This window comes from Kwoniella botswanensis, chromosome 1 (genome assembly GCF_036426115.1).
Source record: "Kwoniella botswanensis chromosome 1, complete sequence".
Classification (NCBI taxonomy): domain Eukaryota; kingdom Fungi; phylum Basidiomycota; class Tremellomycetes; order Tremellales; family Cryptococcaceae; genus Kwoniella; species Kwoniella botswanensis.
This window is the reverse complement of record NC_088599.1, coordinates 3,729,273-3,744,564: the sequence shown is the minus strand read 5'-3', so window position 1 is coordinate 3,744,564 and position 15,292 is coordinate 3,729,273. Positions and strand designations below refer to the sequence as shown.

Genomic DNA, 15,292 nt, shown 5'->3' with positions numbered 1-15,292 from the left:
AATTGTGCTGTATGGTGAATTGTGAATTACACTGCATCCTGCATCCCTGCAACTGTTGGTCGTTCGTTGGTTTGGTGCTTGCTGGCTATCCATATCTTCTTTATCGACACCTCCATACTCACCTTCTCCTTCTTCTCTATCCCGCAAGACATCCAAAATGGCCGAACAAACCCAAAGTGCCTTCCAAAAGCAACCCATCTTCCAAAACGCCAAATCCAGAGGTACGTCTCGGTGCTTCTTTCAATATTTCGATGTGAGATATGGAAGGAGATAGGATAATCATGTTGGGAGAGGAAATGCTGACAATTTATGTTCTTCTTTCTTCTTTTTCCCCATACTCCCTCTCCCTCAACGGCCCTCAACGTACATTTACATGGCTCCTGAATGGATGGATATGTTGGGTTTGGTGCAATATTGGATTGTTGGATAATCGTCAATTTATGTGGTTTATTGGGAATTTTATCATGAACTTGATTGACCAACAACACAACAGGCGGAAAGAAGGTCACTGCCAGGACCAAGAGATGGTACAAGGATGTCGGTCTTGGTTTCAAGACTCCTACTGGTGAGTTATGCTGTTCGATTTTAGTGAAAAGGGGGTTTGGGCCATTTGTTGGACAAGATGGCATCACACTGGATGATCGACCGTCTCATTGCAATAAGCGGTACCATCAGCTCTGTACCATTGTGTTCGATGAAGAAGGAGGGAGAGGAATGATCATTGGTCGCATTGGACAAATTCACTAATTTGAGTTATCTCCTCTGCAGAGGCCATCAACGGTACCTACATCGACAAGAAATGTCCTTTCACCGGTGATGTTTCCATCCGAGGAAGAATCTTGACTGGTGTCGTCCACTCTACCAAGATGACCAACACCATCATCATCCGAAGAGAGTACTTGCACTTGTGAGTGTCACCCCATGTACTATAGTACAATTTGAAAGAAGATACGGAGCAATTTGACTGATCGTCTTGCAATGCATACAGCATCCCCAAATACCGACGATACGAGAAACGACACAAGAACCTTGCTGTCCACTGTTCTCCTGCTTTCCGAGTTGAGCAAGGTGACCAAGTTACCGTTGGTGCGTATCTCTTCAGAAAATATCAACCATGTATCAGATATCATCTCATGACCTCCCGCTGATGATACCTTCCTTTAATATGACTACAGGTCAATGCCGACCTCTCTCCAAAACCGTCCGATTCAACGTCCTCCGAGTATCCAAGAACAAGGCTGCTAAGGGTTTCGCCAAGTTCTAAGATGTTGCACGTAGTGGGATAAGTTTGGGTTAGGGCAGTGTATACTTTGATGCATAGCATTATCACGAAATGGCATGGTCTGGATTGATGAGTTGCATCCTTGTGGATCTAAAAAGGAGGTTATCTTCGAAGGCAGTGAGAGCGTTTGGGATAGGATCACGAAAACTGGGACAGATCTGTCTGGTCTGCCTTTGCATGAAGTCTCGCACGATCTGAACGCAATTCGCTGGCAAGTAATCGAACAACCATTTATATGATGAGAATCCAACAAGAGACGTCTTCTCGTGTCCGAGTAGTTGACATGAAGAGCTCGGTTGCAGTCAAATCCCGTCCAAAACCCTCCACTCGCAATGACCACTACGCTCTCGCTGAAATTATTAACGGCACTTATGTGTGCATTCCAGTACCTTCGTATGAATGTCTAACCTATTTGTAGTACGTCAGTATGTCCTCTGAACGTACCTCACTCCTTCCCAGCCAACATGCGAACGCAGAAGCAGGACCCAGTCATCCTCCTCTCCCTCTGAAGGCACGAACGCATGTCACCTTGGAATGCCAAGCGAACCAACTCATCTCTCACCTCAAATCTCCTTCCGCCATAGTCTATACACCACTCAACACCGAAGTAGATCTCGCAGTGCACTTGTATGCTTTACATCTACTTGATCCGAAACGCTATAAGAACCATGCATCAATCAGAGCGAGGATAGCAGATTCCGAGCTGGGTAGGAAGTTGAGAGAGGAGATCAGTGATAGGGTAGAAGACCTGTTAGACCGTCATTGTGGTGGAGATGAACATGAGACCGAACATAGTGAGGATGAAGATCTCCAAGCGGTATTTTGGAAGAGGTGGAAAGTGAGAAATGATAGCCATCAGTGGATTAATGGTATGTCCAAATCAACTTGTCAAATGAAATGTCGGTCATACCGATCATCATGCAATATCCTGATTCGATGTATTCATCAACAGCAATCGACCTGCTGTTACCTCCTTTCACAACCCATCCTTCGCCTTTCTTATCGTATCCCCTCGTTCGTCATATACTGGAATTGGCTTGGACTAAAGGGATAGTCCATTTAGATGGGCAGGGACATACCAGACCCTCGAGGGTTTTGAAGAAAGTTGGTGAGGTCGTTACTCCTTCGTAAGTCCATCCTGACTATCTGAAGTTCTGACGACATGAGGAAGCACGAAGCTGATATAGGAACATTATGATCATCATGTGATCAGGCGATTACACTTCCTGCATTTGGCGTCATTCCTCATTCTCTACGGGTTGACGTTGAGTATAGCTCTGTCACCTGGGAATAGGATCTCACCATACGAATCATCTTCACCCAACCCCTCACTATCTGGCAAGGAGGTTTGGTGGGTGCTATGGACCGCATCTGACCTGGCACATGTACGTCGAGTCAATCTTGTATCTGCACAAAGCAAATCAAAACTAAATATACGCTTCTAGTCATTCCAATATCGCACTTCCCTTCTCCGCCGAATCCTCTTACTGCCTCTTCATCTATCGCTCATCTTCGCTCTCTTCCCTTCTTATTCCCAAATATCATACACACTCTTACTTCTTTCTATCCCAACGACGACCTTTTCCCTCGTATTCCCTATCAGGCCATCTCTACCGCTCCTGATTCCCAGCCTATTACCTTTGTCCATACTCCTCAAACGGATCATCTATCGATCATTCAAGACAGCTGGGTTACTCATGCCTTTGGTACTTGGGCTTTTCGTAATTTTCAGCTGGTCGATGAATGGAGATATATTTAGGGGTTTTTATCAAGCCGTTCAGTCGTCAATATACACTATCGAAACCATTATCAACCCAATACCGATCGAAGCCAGAGCATCCATCCCAGAACCAGTAGAAGATGGAATATCACCTTTCTCAGCGCGATTAACAATCTTCGTCACCCTCTCTCTCCTCTTCATCTGCTCGTTGCTCTTAACTGCCTCAAGAGCGATTATGGTCCCGAGGGAAAGATGGGATGGGAAAGATAAGAGACGCTGGCAAGGAGCTGTAAAGGAGGGTGACGATTGGGAGAAAGAATATAGAGTACAGGTGGCTAGAGAAGCTAGAGAATGTTTCTGTGACGGAGTAAAGGGATATATCTGGGAAGGAAATACGTTGCATGAAGTACGAGTTGAATATGGAACTGCAGATGGAGCAGAAGAGGATGGTACTGCGATTGAAAGTGGACGGACGATCAAACGGTCTTCATCCCGATTCCAAGACCCATCCCCTGGAGCTATCTCGCCTGTCTTACCTCCTCCTCTGAATCTCATTACATTACCACTTGACATACTCAGCTTGATACCTCTTGGCGGATTGTCCGTCAAAGTAGATCAAGCGAGGTATATCATTCATCTGGTCGTAGCGGGTTTATTCTGTTTACCATTGTATCTGTGTTCAAGCGTGCTGAGTCGTACGTAGTATGTCAACGGGTCAGGATGCATCGGGTTTGCCTATACAAATCTTGGGGGTGGGAATTAGGATTCAAATAGATCTAGATCCATTAGTTAAGAACAATCTGAACTTTGATTAGCTTATCGAGTGTCCGTCTTGATGGATTGGGTTTAGGTTTTAGATCTATCTGTAAGCTTGATCAGATCTAGTGTGTGAAAATGGTAGTCGTTTAGTATAAGGATTTTCAATTACCTTGGAAGGTTCAGTACGTTCAAGTCCGTCACGGTATTGTGGTCGGCTTTGCGCCTGGCAAGTAAACAGTAAGCGATTGATCAGGCGTGGCCCTTTCTTTTACGGTCATCTCTGTCGCTTTCCCATACTTCGTTGCACCCACTTGTACTTGTACAGAATATTCCTCTTTAGGAATATGCAGTCCACCGAATTGTCCATCCCAGAACATTGGGTTGGTCATCCGAAACGAGACATCATGGTCACCTTCATCGTCGTCGCCATCGGCCGTGGAACTGTGAAACATTCTGCACTTTCTCACTTCTCAAGGGGTCGAAGCACACAGAAGCATCACCTACACTTCCCGAAGACTTTGGGGGACACTATTTCTGATGATGAAATGGTTAGTTGACTAATCCGAGACTCACGGTGCCGCTCATATTCAGAGACATGGCTTTTCTCTTATTGTCTTTTCTTTCTGTATGCATGCATGCATGCATTAAGCGCCCGTTATTCTGCCCATTCCCAGATTTTAGGTAAAATAGTCAGGTCCGATTCCTGAGGAACCTGGTTATAGCAATTAACTCTAAATTCTTCGATTATACCTCCGACTCAGGTCCATCAATTTTCTATTGTTCTTTTCCTTCCCCCTTCTTCTTCTTCTTTTTGGTCCTCTTTCGGACTTCCTGTCAGATGGTACCTCGGTCATATGTTAATCGAACCTGACCTTGACCTGGAAGGTGAGACACTACAACAACACGTTTCTTTCATTGTATTGCACTCTTTCCTCCCATACCGTACGATTTCTCACAAGCGCGTAAGTAACCCTTACCAGGATCCATCCCTTTCCGTCCACATTGATCGTCTTATTGTTCTAATGGACAGACCTATCTGCCCATCTGCCTTGGCTAATTACACAATAGACTATTAGTCCGAGTCTAGGGGTGTACCATACCATACCATCTTATTCAGTGGCGTTTGGTCCTTGGTCATTGAAGGAGCATCAGCAAAGCACCAAAGTACCAGCTAGAATGTCTAACTTCCTCGGTTCTCGATTGAATCGAAGATCTTGATCATGATCATGATCATGATCATGATCAAAAGTCTTTTCTCACGTTCTTGAGACTTGTCTTTTACCTCGCTATTGTTCTCTTGGCAAAATTACGTGACCTCCTAGCTTCTACCAAAACCAAAGAAGGTCCGTGCGGCAGTCTAGTGTGGTGATGATGTGGATCATTACGAAAGCGTACGGGGTAACAATAAGACTGCTCGTTCAGTGGCGTAGGTAACAATAACAGACTTCGTGGTGGTATTCCTAAATTCAAGGGGGTGTATCATGTATAATAGCTTGAAAATCAAAGAGAAAAGAAGAAGATAAATGTTCCTGACAGATCAATATATATAAAAGAAACATAGGTAGGCCGGAACATCACACCCATCATACACACACACACACATAAATTGTTCACTAAGATCTCTGATCGTACCTTTCATCGTTTAGTCACCTTCCATCAAAAGACCATTGAAAATGATCGTACCTATCATCATTGCCGCTTTGGCTATCAGATCCGTTTTTGCAGACACATATATCGGATGCCTGAATTCAGTTAGTAGTTATGAAGTTACCCAGACATCTCTCAGTCTCGATGGATGCCAGGTAAGCAAAAACCCGTTTGCTCATATTACCCCGCAACATTCTTGCTGACGGGTTGGGATAGAGTTACTGTTCGACGTATACCTACGCATATTATTCCAATGCCGATGGAACCTGTTACTGTGGGAACACAAATCTGGCCGCGAGCGAATTTCAAACTGCCCAAGACTCCAGCGGTACCTGTGCCTCCGATCAAATATCAGTGAGTTCCTCAACCTAACATGCCATGTACCTGGTTTACGTTGTTCTAATGGTAACAATGATAGGCATGGATAAGTTCTACTCCATTTGCTTTCCAAGGGTGTTCGACAGATACAACCACCGGTGGTTCTTCCAGAACAAGTTTCGTGTCTTCCGTACCGCAATGTTTCACCAACTGTGCTGCCTACCCGGTCATCTCTTTGGGTCGTACGGGCAGTCTCGTTCTCTGTCAATGTGCGGGAGAGTACATCAGTACCACTCCGGCTACATGTCAAGGCGGCAGCAGTGGAACCAGTGGCGAATACCTTTACGTCCAATCTCTCGATGCTGAACCAACTGGAGGAAATGCCAGAAGAGCACTGAAAAACCGTCGTCGTCAGATCGAAGCTACAAAGTACCAATACTGTCCTTCAAGCTTGACTGCCTGCGTGATAGGCTCAGATCAAGATACATTCGAGGTATGTTACTCTAGGATGCCTGGAGCGGCGAGAGATACCGTTGCTGACATGAATGACTGGGCCTTTATCAGTGTGTGGACACCCAAGGTGACCTCGAGTCTTGTGGTGGCTGTATGGGTGGCTTATACGGGCCTACAGCCCATAATGCTACGTCTACTGGAGTAAAGTAAGTATACCACATCAGTTACCTATATTGATACTTGAGCTCATCATTGTCGTCTCCAGCTGCTCTGCTCTTCCCAACGTCGCTCTCGGAGGCGTCACCTGCACTCGAGGTCGATGTGAAGTTTCCGCGTGCAAGTACGGCTACGCATTAGTAGACAACCAGTGTGTAAGAATGCTTTAGATCAGTTAGACTTCTAGCATTTCCTTCATATGTGATCCTTGCGGTCTTTGATCCGAAGACATAAACCATACTACTTCATCTCGCTTTTGGGATTTACGCTGGACGTTTTCACAGATATAGATAATCAGTAGATTTACCCATCCCAATCTTACGAACCATGACATGCCTATGAATGATCATATAGACATCTATAAATGCTTCTGCTATTCCAATTCCACGCAACCGAGTCCCTAAACTCAACCGATTATTCTAATCCTAATCCCTTGAGTCTTGCTCTGCCGATCAACCACACATCGCCTAAACCCCTCTCACACTCTTTCTTCCATTCTTCGCTTTCAGACAGTTTGATCCTGCTTTTCACCTCCTCCGAGTCTAACGATGGCTGAGCCGTAGGGAAGTCATTAGTTAGAGGTTGGGGTGAGAGGGGGAGATTTAAAATCGACTCGAATTCAGGTATGATCTCTGCCCTTGATCGTCCATTTACGAAAGTTATATACCTCAGGCCAGGGAAGATGGTACAATAAAGCTCATTCAGATGGGCAAGTCTAGATACATCATATAGTATCAGCTTGAGAAGTGATCAAGGATTATTGTACGGCAACTGAATGTACTCACCTATCTAAGACTACTTTCGGCGTGACAGTCGAATTGCCCTGTTCTTTCCCACTCAACTTACTCAACCCTTTAACCTCCCCAATCATCGGATGTCCACTTATAAATTCAGCTTTCTCATCCCATGTCCAATCATTTGATACTTCCTGACAGATATCTATCAGTTCATTGTAGCTTGCAGGAGGTTCTGATCGAGCGGTGAGTCGAAGGAGGACAGAGGGTACTAGGAGATTACGTAGCGCTGTGGAAGGCTCGAAGAGGAGTACGAGGAGTGATTCGAGTGCTGGTGCGGAGGATAGAGAGGAGAGGGCTAGGATGGAGTCTTCGGAGGTGGTCGTCATTTCCGCTCTACACCCATGGATCTGGTAACGAGTCAACTGATACAAAATGGACAATTTAATTCACTCGCCTTGAGATACTGGAGAGGAGACAGCAGGATAGGGATAGATAACCGGTTCCGATAAGATCGCATCAATTCATCAACAAATTTGATCCCGTCACACTCACAATCTCATCTCGGATCCAAGCGATACTACAGAGTGACTTGCAATGACGTCTATAAAAACGCATCAAACGAAAAGTTGGTTTACATCCAACCACTTTCTAACCACAAATCCAAGTGATTGCTCCATTCTTGTCAAAGCTCGAACCTATCTTGTGATCGACCAAAGAGACACCTATACATCAAAGTGCGAAAAGACGCAATCTATTCATCATGTCAACGATGCACGTGCCTCGACGAAAGGCACAATCAGGCAAACACAAACGTCAGAAACTCCTCGACAAACGAGCCTTGAAACGAGGCGACCTATCAGTCGAAGATCACGCAGCGGGTCTACACAAACTCAACGACAAATACGGACGAGTCAGGACGCTAGCATCCAAATCAGGCGGAGTAGATCCCAACTCATCGAGTGTAAGGTTAAAATCGAAATTTTATGGATTATCAGCAGAATACCTTACGAAAACTCGTAATCTTGCTTTTGAATTTGAACTCGAAAGACCATTGTCCGCGGAAAGTGCGGTATTTCCTTTGGAGATATTGACGGAGAGGGACAAAGAAGGAAAGTTGAGCTGTCCTAGTAGACCGAAATTTAGAGTTGGACAAAGTAAGAAGGAAGTAGAGAGGAATGAAGAGGGGATGTTTAAGAAATGGTTGAAAGTTACCAATGAGATTATGCAGGAATATATCGATGAACAGGATGAAGAGGAAGAGGGATATCCAAGAGGACCGACGTGGTATGAAACGAATTTAGAAGTATGGAGACAATTGTAAGCTTTCCAATACCCGTATATCCTACATGTCGGTTTTGCAGCTTACCTGAGTAACATGTCGGATGTAGATGGAGAGTGACGGAATCGTCCAACATCCTTTTACTTCTCCTCGACTCTCGATGTCCATTATTACATTGTCCTCCCTCTTTACGCAACTATCTTCAGAACCTGAAACCTCAAAAGGAGATTATACTGATTTTGACTAAATCTGATTTGGTTGATCCTACTGCACTAGAAGGATGGAAAGATTGGGTTAGAGGATGGTGGGGACAAGAAGGCGTGCAGGTAGTCAGTGTGAGATCATATGATGTTGAGCTCTTAGATAATGGTGAGTGATTCCTATCGGCTGTAAGAACAGCTACAATGGAATCCCAAGTAGCTGATTGATGGGAATCTACGATAGGTAAAGGTAGACATAGACCTGATATCCCGCAAGATTCACTCGAAGAGCTCATCATAGCTCTGAAAACTGCTCATGAAAGAATGCTAGAAGCTCCCACATGGGCAAAAGAGAATCCAGAGAAATTGAAAGATTGGAAACCATCTGTTCGACCTACGGTGGATTGGTCGTCGTTGGCTCAGGAAGAATATCCATATGATATAGCTGCTACTCATTCGACAAAGTCCATTATTCTGAAAGATGATAAACCGAAACCTGATCAAGCTCAGGAATCTGGAAATGATAGTATCGATACTCGCTCGCGGGACCAGGCCGAAGAGCCCCTTACGATAGGTCTGATAGGACAGCCTAACGTAGGAAAGTCATCTCTATTGAACGCCTTGCTGGGAGAACAGAAAGTCAAAGCTAGTAGAACTCCAGGTAAAGTAAGTATCATGCTTGCGAATTGTAGCAGACGATGGACAGCTGACACCGACGACATTTTGTTTATAGACTAAACACTTCCAAACTATGTTTTGGGGAAGTAAGAAGGAAATCCGATTCGTAGATTGTCCAGGATTGGTATGTCCATCATTAGTAGGGTTGGAGATTCAAGCTTTAGCAGCTAGTAAGGCCTTCGTTTCTGCTTATCCTTTCCAAGACACAGTGTGCTTACGAATCATTGTATTCAATTGATAGCGATACCAATCTCTCAAATAGCTTCTCTGCCAGCGTGTATAACCTTCTGCGCCCAACGCCTACCGCTTGAAACCATATTTAAGATACCCTATACAGTCGCTGAAGGTGACATTGATCCGTATGCTGGGAAGAGGACTTACAGGGATCCCAAGCTTGCTGAGGCAGAGAGGATCAAGAGGGAAGAAGAGGAGAGTAAGGAAAAATGGACGGCCGGGAAGATAATGGAAGGTAGAGCGTTTGATAGAGGATATTGTGAGTGCAACCTCTCAGCTCACGTTCGACCTCAACTTCGTCTGAGTTCAAGCTGATATGTCTCTCGGTGGGATGGCGTAGTGAGCGCTAAGAGTGGAAGAGCCGATATCAACCGAGCAGCCAATGGAAGTGAGTGACACTGATCTTGTCGAAACAGCTTTACCTCCGCTATCCTGGATATCCTGCATGAGCCAAAGCTGATGATATGGCATGTGTACTGTAGTCATGCGATTACTGGCAGATGGTAAGATCAGATGGGGATTTTATCCACCAGGAACGACAGGCAGAGAAGGGAAAGGAATATGGCTAGGATCGGAAGCGGAAAATCAAGATATAAATGTATATGATGACGAGAAGGTTAATCCGCATCGTGATCAGGCAACTAGTGGAGAGGAATATGATGAAGATGAGTTGGAATATGATTCTGAGGATGTATCAGAGTTGGAAGCAGAAGAAGACGAGGAAGAGGAGGACCAAGACGAGGACGAGAATGTGGCGAAGAGTGATAAGATCGTGGGTAGGGTTGGAGGGTTCTTTGACGCGCTGGGTATAGATGATGATGATGAGGAGGAGGAGGAGGAAGATGATGAGGAGGAGGAAGAAGGCGAAAAAGATCAGGAGAAGAAGTGATCAACTACCAAGCATGTCATCGTATACCATAGCATATATACTTTTCAATCCCCTATACCTCACTAGAATGTATGTTGTTTACAGTAGTCAACCAGTACAAACTCTTAAATGCAATTAAGCTTCTCATCTTCTACACCGGAAAAGAGATTCGGCATGATTAAAAGACATACATTATACACGACGACGGATGATACATATCTATCATATACACAAAAACCTCTATAGTATACACAAGGCTCATACAATACTTACCACTCATCTACACTCTCATACACAGAACACGTTATATCCATTGCAACATCACAAATCCTCAATCACCATTTTCCAACTTCTCCCCATTCTCCCTTTTATTCTCCACCACGCTCTTAACGTCATTGAGATCTCTACCTAATATCGCCCTAATGGTACTTTTGATATCCTCTTTCTCGTCCATGTTCTCTCCTGTAGGCAGTTTAGACGTCTCGAGGAACCAAGATTTGGACATATAATTCCTCACTCCATCCGGCAAGATCACGACTACATTGGCATTTGGATCTTCTGCTATATGTTTTCCTTCTTCCGAATGAAGGTACCGTAGAGTACCGGATAGTGCTGATCCGGATGAACCGCCTACGAACAGTCCTTCTTTTCGACTATCATACAGTAGGATCACATGGTTTAGCTGATCGTGAAAAGCGAATTCTGAAACCGACAGCTAGAGCGGGAGTAAGATGACACTCACATCAACCGCTTGGTAGCGTCAAAAGCCTCTTCATCATTGGTCTTCAACCATTTATCTACCACTGGTGGATTTGGATCTAAAACCTCAGGGAAGAAATCCTAATCCAACGCCAGTGAGATGAATTTTAGCTGGGTCCAGACGATGAGTTCATTCAACGATCAGCTAATTACTCACATATCCTATACCTTCCACTTGGTAATTACCGGGTTCACCTCCACCTAGAATTGATCCTTCGGGATCAACAGCTATGATAGTCGTTCTACCATGTGAAGAAGAGTTTCCATTGGTCTGAGGTAAAGAAGCTTCGTAGTCCCTTATGGCTCTGCCTAAACCTGTGATAGTACCTCCTGTACCTGCACCCGCGACTAGGAGAGATATATCTCTACGCGGCAGATCAGACGTTTTAAGCGAATGCTAAGGTGGAAAACCCGATGAGTTCCACTTCACCCGCCATTTCGAGGGATGCAGCTGTGTGCCTCACCATGATCTCCTCGTATGTACCATAATAGTGAGCTAGGGGATTATGAGGATTGGAGTACTGATCTAAAATCACTCCGCCAGGTATCGATTTCTGCAACTTTCGTGCAACACCTGAAAGAGGAGATCATACCGATGAGCTTGTTCAGATGGGGAGCCTAACGCACAAGCTCACCGATATGACTTTCGGGACTATCCCAGCTGCTCGTAGATCAATGTCAGCTTCTTCACGAGTAGCCGGTATTGGAATAGCTTACGCTGCTTCAGTACTAAGTAAACGAGGTTGATCAGCTTGGTGTTCACCCTTGTCCGGTTATCTAGCTAACTCACGGTGTCCTGACTATCTCGGCTCCCAGTGCACGCAGCATCACTTCTTTCTCCAGACTCATCTTGGCCGGAAGTGTGATTATACACCTGTTGAAGATGATTCATCAGCTTCATGCTTTCGACCCGAGGTGATGAATGGTCAGCTTACTGATATCCTTTAATAGCGCAAGCAAGAGCGAGACCAATTCCTAATATCGGCAGGACCATCAGCTATTATTGAGTCTAGTCATAGCAGCTGATTACATACCTGTATTGCCACCTACATTCATACATCTGTGAGCTGAAGGGCAAAAAGAGGGAGTGCCAGATCTAGCTTACTGGTAGGCTCAATGACTACACTTTGTCCAGGTATCAAAACACCTTGTTTCTCAGCGTGCTCTACCATTCTCTGAATCGAAGCAGGTCAGTATAGGTTATAACACTCCTTTAAATTGCGGAAAATGTCTGTCCATGAACTATTTTCTGCTCAACTCACCTTTGCTATCCTATCTTTAACGCTTCCACCTGCAGAGAAGAATTCGCATTTCCCCACTGATCGACACCATTGTGAGCTGATGTCCCGGGTAATCTCACACATCCAAACAGCTCACATAGATTGCACTTCAGCCTTTCTTCCTCGGCTATCCTCTGCAGCTTGATCAGAGGAGTATGACCCACTGCGTCCAGCGCAGAGGACAGGACACCTTGCCAATGATGTTGAGGTTGAGTCTCGCCGCTCATCGTGGGAATCGGTTTTCAAATTATGGAGATGCTGATGAGGGGTCGAATTCGATACTACTACTATACGTTGTGCTTTATAGCTTGATAATGTTAAGATTGGTATCGATGATAGAGAAGAGAAAGGAAGATCAGTATTATCGTTGTATGATATCACCTCTTATGGTGTGACTTGTGTATTCACAGTGGTGTGTATCTGCAGATGACATGGTGTACCACCCGGTTAACTCATGGTCCGACCGTACATCCACGATCAAGCTCCGCCCGGACTTATCATGAGATCGACAAATGCCACATCAGATTGTAACCACGTGGACAAGCTAGATCTCAGCGGCAAAGCTCAGAGATTTTGAGTAAAGGAAAGATTAAATTTGTTGACAAGTTTAGGAGAATGGTCATCTGTCTGTAAAGATTATCATATCACAAGTCAACAACACTGCATACACCCAGAAGAGATATAGCAGAACCGGAGTTTAAGGCTTTCATCGTGTTCCCAACTTTAGTAAACATTACAAGGCGTGAAGACATCATCCAACATGGTCGTGAGTACAGCTGTCTCTGCCAAACTGAACATGAAAGAGCTGACATCGTTTCGATTCTGTGTGATACAGAAAATCAAGATGATTTCCCGATCACTGGATGATCACATGCCATCCTCATCCACCTCTCCCCATCCATTACAGCGCAATCTTGCTCCGCACTTACATCCATTTCAGAAACCTCGAGAGTACGCCCGAGCACTCACAGCAGTGAAGATGGACAGGATGTTCGCCAAGCCCTTCGTAGATGCCCTAGGTGGACATCAAGATGGTGTCTATTGTCTTGGGAAAGATTCGAGGAGGGTCGGAGTAGTAGCCGGAGGAGGGGGTGATGGAGAAGTCATCGTCCATTCGTTGACACTTCGAAGACCATTATTGAAAATACCTCATGCGCATAAAGGCATGGTAGGTGGGATTTGTTGGACATCCGAATCTCATGATGGTCAAAGAGGGATGATCACCGCTGGAAAATTAGATGGTACAATCAAGATTTGGAGATCAGAAGCATTCGCACCTGGAATAAGGGATAAAGAATCATTTCAAGGATCGGAATTCGCTAGTGGTTCTGGATCTGCAGGACATCAACAACATTTAGATCAAGCTGGTGCAATTGGTGAAAATGGTTTGGACATAGACGTCGATTTTGATGAAGAGGAAGAAGGAGGTGGATTGAATTTGGATTTTGCGAAAAGAGATAAATTAGGAGAAAGTTTAGAACCTAAAATGGTATATACGAATAAGAATGGTCTAAATGGAATAGATCATCATCGAACTGATTCAGTATTCGCTACTGCGAGTAACACCGTACAGATCTGGGATGAAAATAGATCGGCCGCCCTGTCGAATCTACAATTTGGTAGTTCACTTGAAACCGTGAATAAAGTGAAATTCAATCAGAGTGAAACGAGTGTATTGGCAAGTGTAGGAAATGATAGGACGATGTGTTTGTATGATATTAGGACAGGTAAAGCGGAGAGAAGGATAGTGATGCAGGTGAGTTGAAAACCTTTTTCATGATCTCCTGGAAGTTGCAATAGGAAGAACGATGTAGGAGGGGGGGACATTGCGAAGAGGAAGGATCATGATGGGATATTATGGGACATCTATATGAAGCATAAGACGATATATGCTAATGTTGATTGTTCCTTCGATCCCAGTTCGTCTCAAACGACATATCATGGTGTCCAACACTCCCGACAACAATTTTATTAGCCAGTGAAGATCATAATTTGTATACTTTCGATATCAGGAACCTCAATTCCCCAAGCCAGATATACAAAGGTCATGTTGGAGGAGTCATGGGATGTGACTGGAGTGAGTCGCCAAAATATCTTGAACAAACGAAGCTTGTAACTGATATTGGCCATTACAGGTCCTACTGGCGAAGAGTTTGTGTCTGGTTCATACGATCGAACAGTCAGGTTGTGGAGTAGGGATTCTGGTAAATCGAGGGATGTGTATCATACTAAGCGAATGCAGAGGTGAGTGGTCGTCCATCATTGTCTATCCTCGTATGAGCCGCTGCTTCCCGGAACATGATGTGGTATATGATCATGGTGGGAACTTACCACTGCTAATAACTTTGATGATCATTTAGAGTGTTCGACGTAACCTACACTCCTACAGCGGATTTCGTCCTCTCCGCCTCTGACGACGGTAACGTAAGGATATGGAAATCAAACGCATCCAAGAAACTCGGTGTGGTATCGAGCAAAGAGAGACAGGCGATTGAACATCGACAGAAACTTGTTGAGAGATACTCGGCTGAGAAGGGAGTTCGATCCATCAAAGATAGAAGACATGTTCCTCAGAGTATACATAATGCTACGAAGTTGAAGAGAGATATGATGGAGAGTAGGAAGGTCAAGGAAGATAGGAGGAGGGAACATAGTAGGAAAGGAAGGGAGAAGCCAAAAGCTGAGAGGAAGAGTGAGTAACCACCTGGCGCTTTTGATCTCACAAAAATGATAGCTGACCTGGTGTTATCAACACTGCAGAGGCTGTCATCGTCGAGCAGAAGTAGACGGTTCTTGTGTTTCTGGTCAGAGATGCAAGGTCATATTTCGTATGGTCTTACAGCGATGGTCATGCGTGTGTAT

At 44.7% G+C, this 15,292-nt stretch overlaps 7 protein-coding genes across 7 annotated transcripts; 5 read left to right on the top strand and 2 right to left on the bottom strand.

Annotated features, from left to right (window-relative positions):
• Positions 1-157: 157 nt before the first annotated feature.
• Positions 158-1,264, top strand: L199_001424 (40S ribosomal protein S11; the record flags this gene model as incomplete). The annotated part of the gene is made up of 5 exons (XM_064887179.1): positions 158-221; positions 494-565; positions 769-907; positions 989-1,086; positions 1,176-1,264. The coding sequence occupies 5 exons, from the start codon at positions 158-160 to the stop codon at positions 1,262-1,264; spliced, it is 462 nt and encodes a 153-aa protein (XP_064743251.1).
• A 445-nt stretch (positions 1,265-1,709) lies between these two features.
• L199_001423 (uncharacterized protein) lies at positions 1,710-3,705 on the top strand (the record flags this gene model as incomplete). The annotated part of the gene is made up of 4 exons (XM_064887178.1): positions 1,710-2,151; positions 2,235-2,409; positions 2,496-2,667; positions 2,728-3,705. The coding sequence occupies 4 exons, from the start codon at positions 1,710-1,712 to the stop codon at positions 3,703-3,705; spliced, it is 1,767 nt and encodes a 588-aa protein (XP_064743250.1).
• Positions 3,706-5,434: 1,729 nt separating this feature from the next.
• Positions 5,435-6,565, top strand: L199_001422 (uncharacterized protein; the record flags this gene model as incomplete). The annotated part of the gene is made up of 5 exons (XM_064887177.1): positions 5,435-5,563; positions 5,625-5,762; positions 5,827-6,219; positions 6,291-6,385; positions 6,445-6,565. 5 exons carry the CDS (start codon positions 5,435-5,437, stop codon positions 6,563-6,565), a joined length of 876 nt encoding a protein of 291 aa, XP_064743249.1.
• A 244-nt stretch (positions 6,566-6,809) lies between these two features.
• On the bottom strand, positions 6,810-7,518 carry L199_001421 (uncharacterized protein; the record flags this gene model as incomplete). Its single annotated transcript, XM_064887176.1, has 2 exons — positions 6,810-7,110; positions 7,181-7,518. The coding sequence occupies 2 exons, from the start codon at positions 7,516-7,518 to the stop codon at positions 6,810-6,812; spliced, it is 639 nt and encodes a 212-aa protein (XP_064743248.1).
• A 374-nt stretch (positions 7,519-7,892) lies between these two features.
• On the top strand, positions 7,893-10,412 carry L199_001420 (uncharacterized protein; the record flags this gene model as incomplete). The annotated part of the gene is made up of 7 exons (XM_064887175.1): positions 7,893-8,449; positions 8,521-8,780; positions 8,856-9,277; positions 9,345-9,459; positions 9,531-9,782; positions 9,864-9,911; positions 10,006-10,412. The coding sequence occupies 7 exons, from the start codon at positions 7,893-7,895 to the stop codon at positions 10,410-10,412; spliced, it is 2,061 nt and encodes a 686-aa protein (XP_064743247.1).
• A 310-nt stretch (positions 10,413-10,722) lies between these two features.
• Positions 10,723-12,657, bottom strand: L199_001419 (cystathionine beta-synthase; the record flags this gene model as incomplete). Its single annotated transcript, XM_064887174.1, has 11 exons — positions 10,723-11,044; positions 11,134-11,231; positions 11,308-11,547; positions 11,615-11,724; positions 11,786-11,811; positions 11,868-11,879; positions 11,941-12,024; positions 12,086-12,125; positions 12,256-12,325; positions 12,413-12,468; positions 12,528-12,657. The coding sequence occupies 11 exons, from the start codon at positions 12,655-12,657 to the stop codon at positions 10,723-10,725; spliced, it is 1,188 nt and encodes a 395-aa protein (XP_064743246.1).
• A 617-nt stretch (positions 12,658-13,274) lies between these two features.
• Positions 13,275-15,216, top strand: L199_001418 (uncharacterized protein; the record flags this gene model as incomplete). The annotated part of the gene is made up of 5 exons (XM_064887173.1): positions 13,275-14,186; positions 14,351-14,507; positions 14,566-14,674; positions 14,791-15,122; positions 15,191-15,216. The coding sequence occupies 5 exons, from the start codon at positions 13,275-13,277 to the stop codon at positions 15,214-15,216; spliced, it is 1,536 nt and encodes a 511-aa protein (XP_064743245.1).
• Positions 15,217-15,292: the final 76 nt, after the last annotated feature.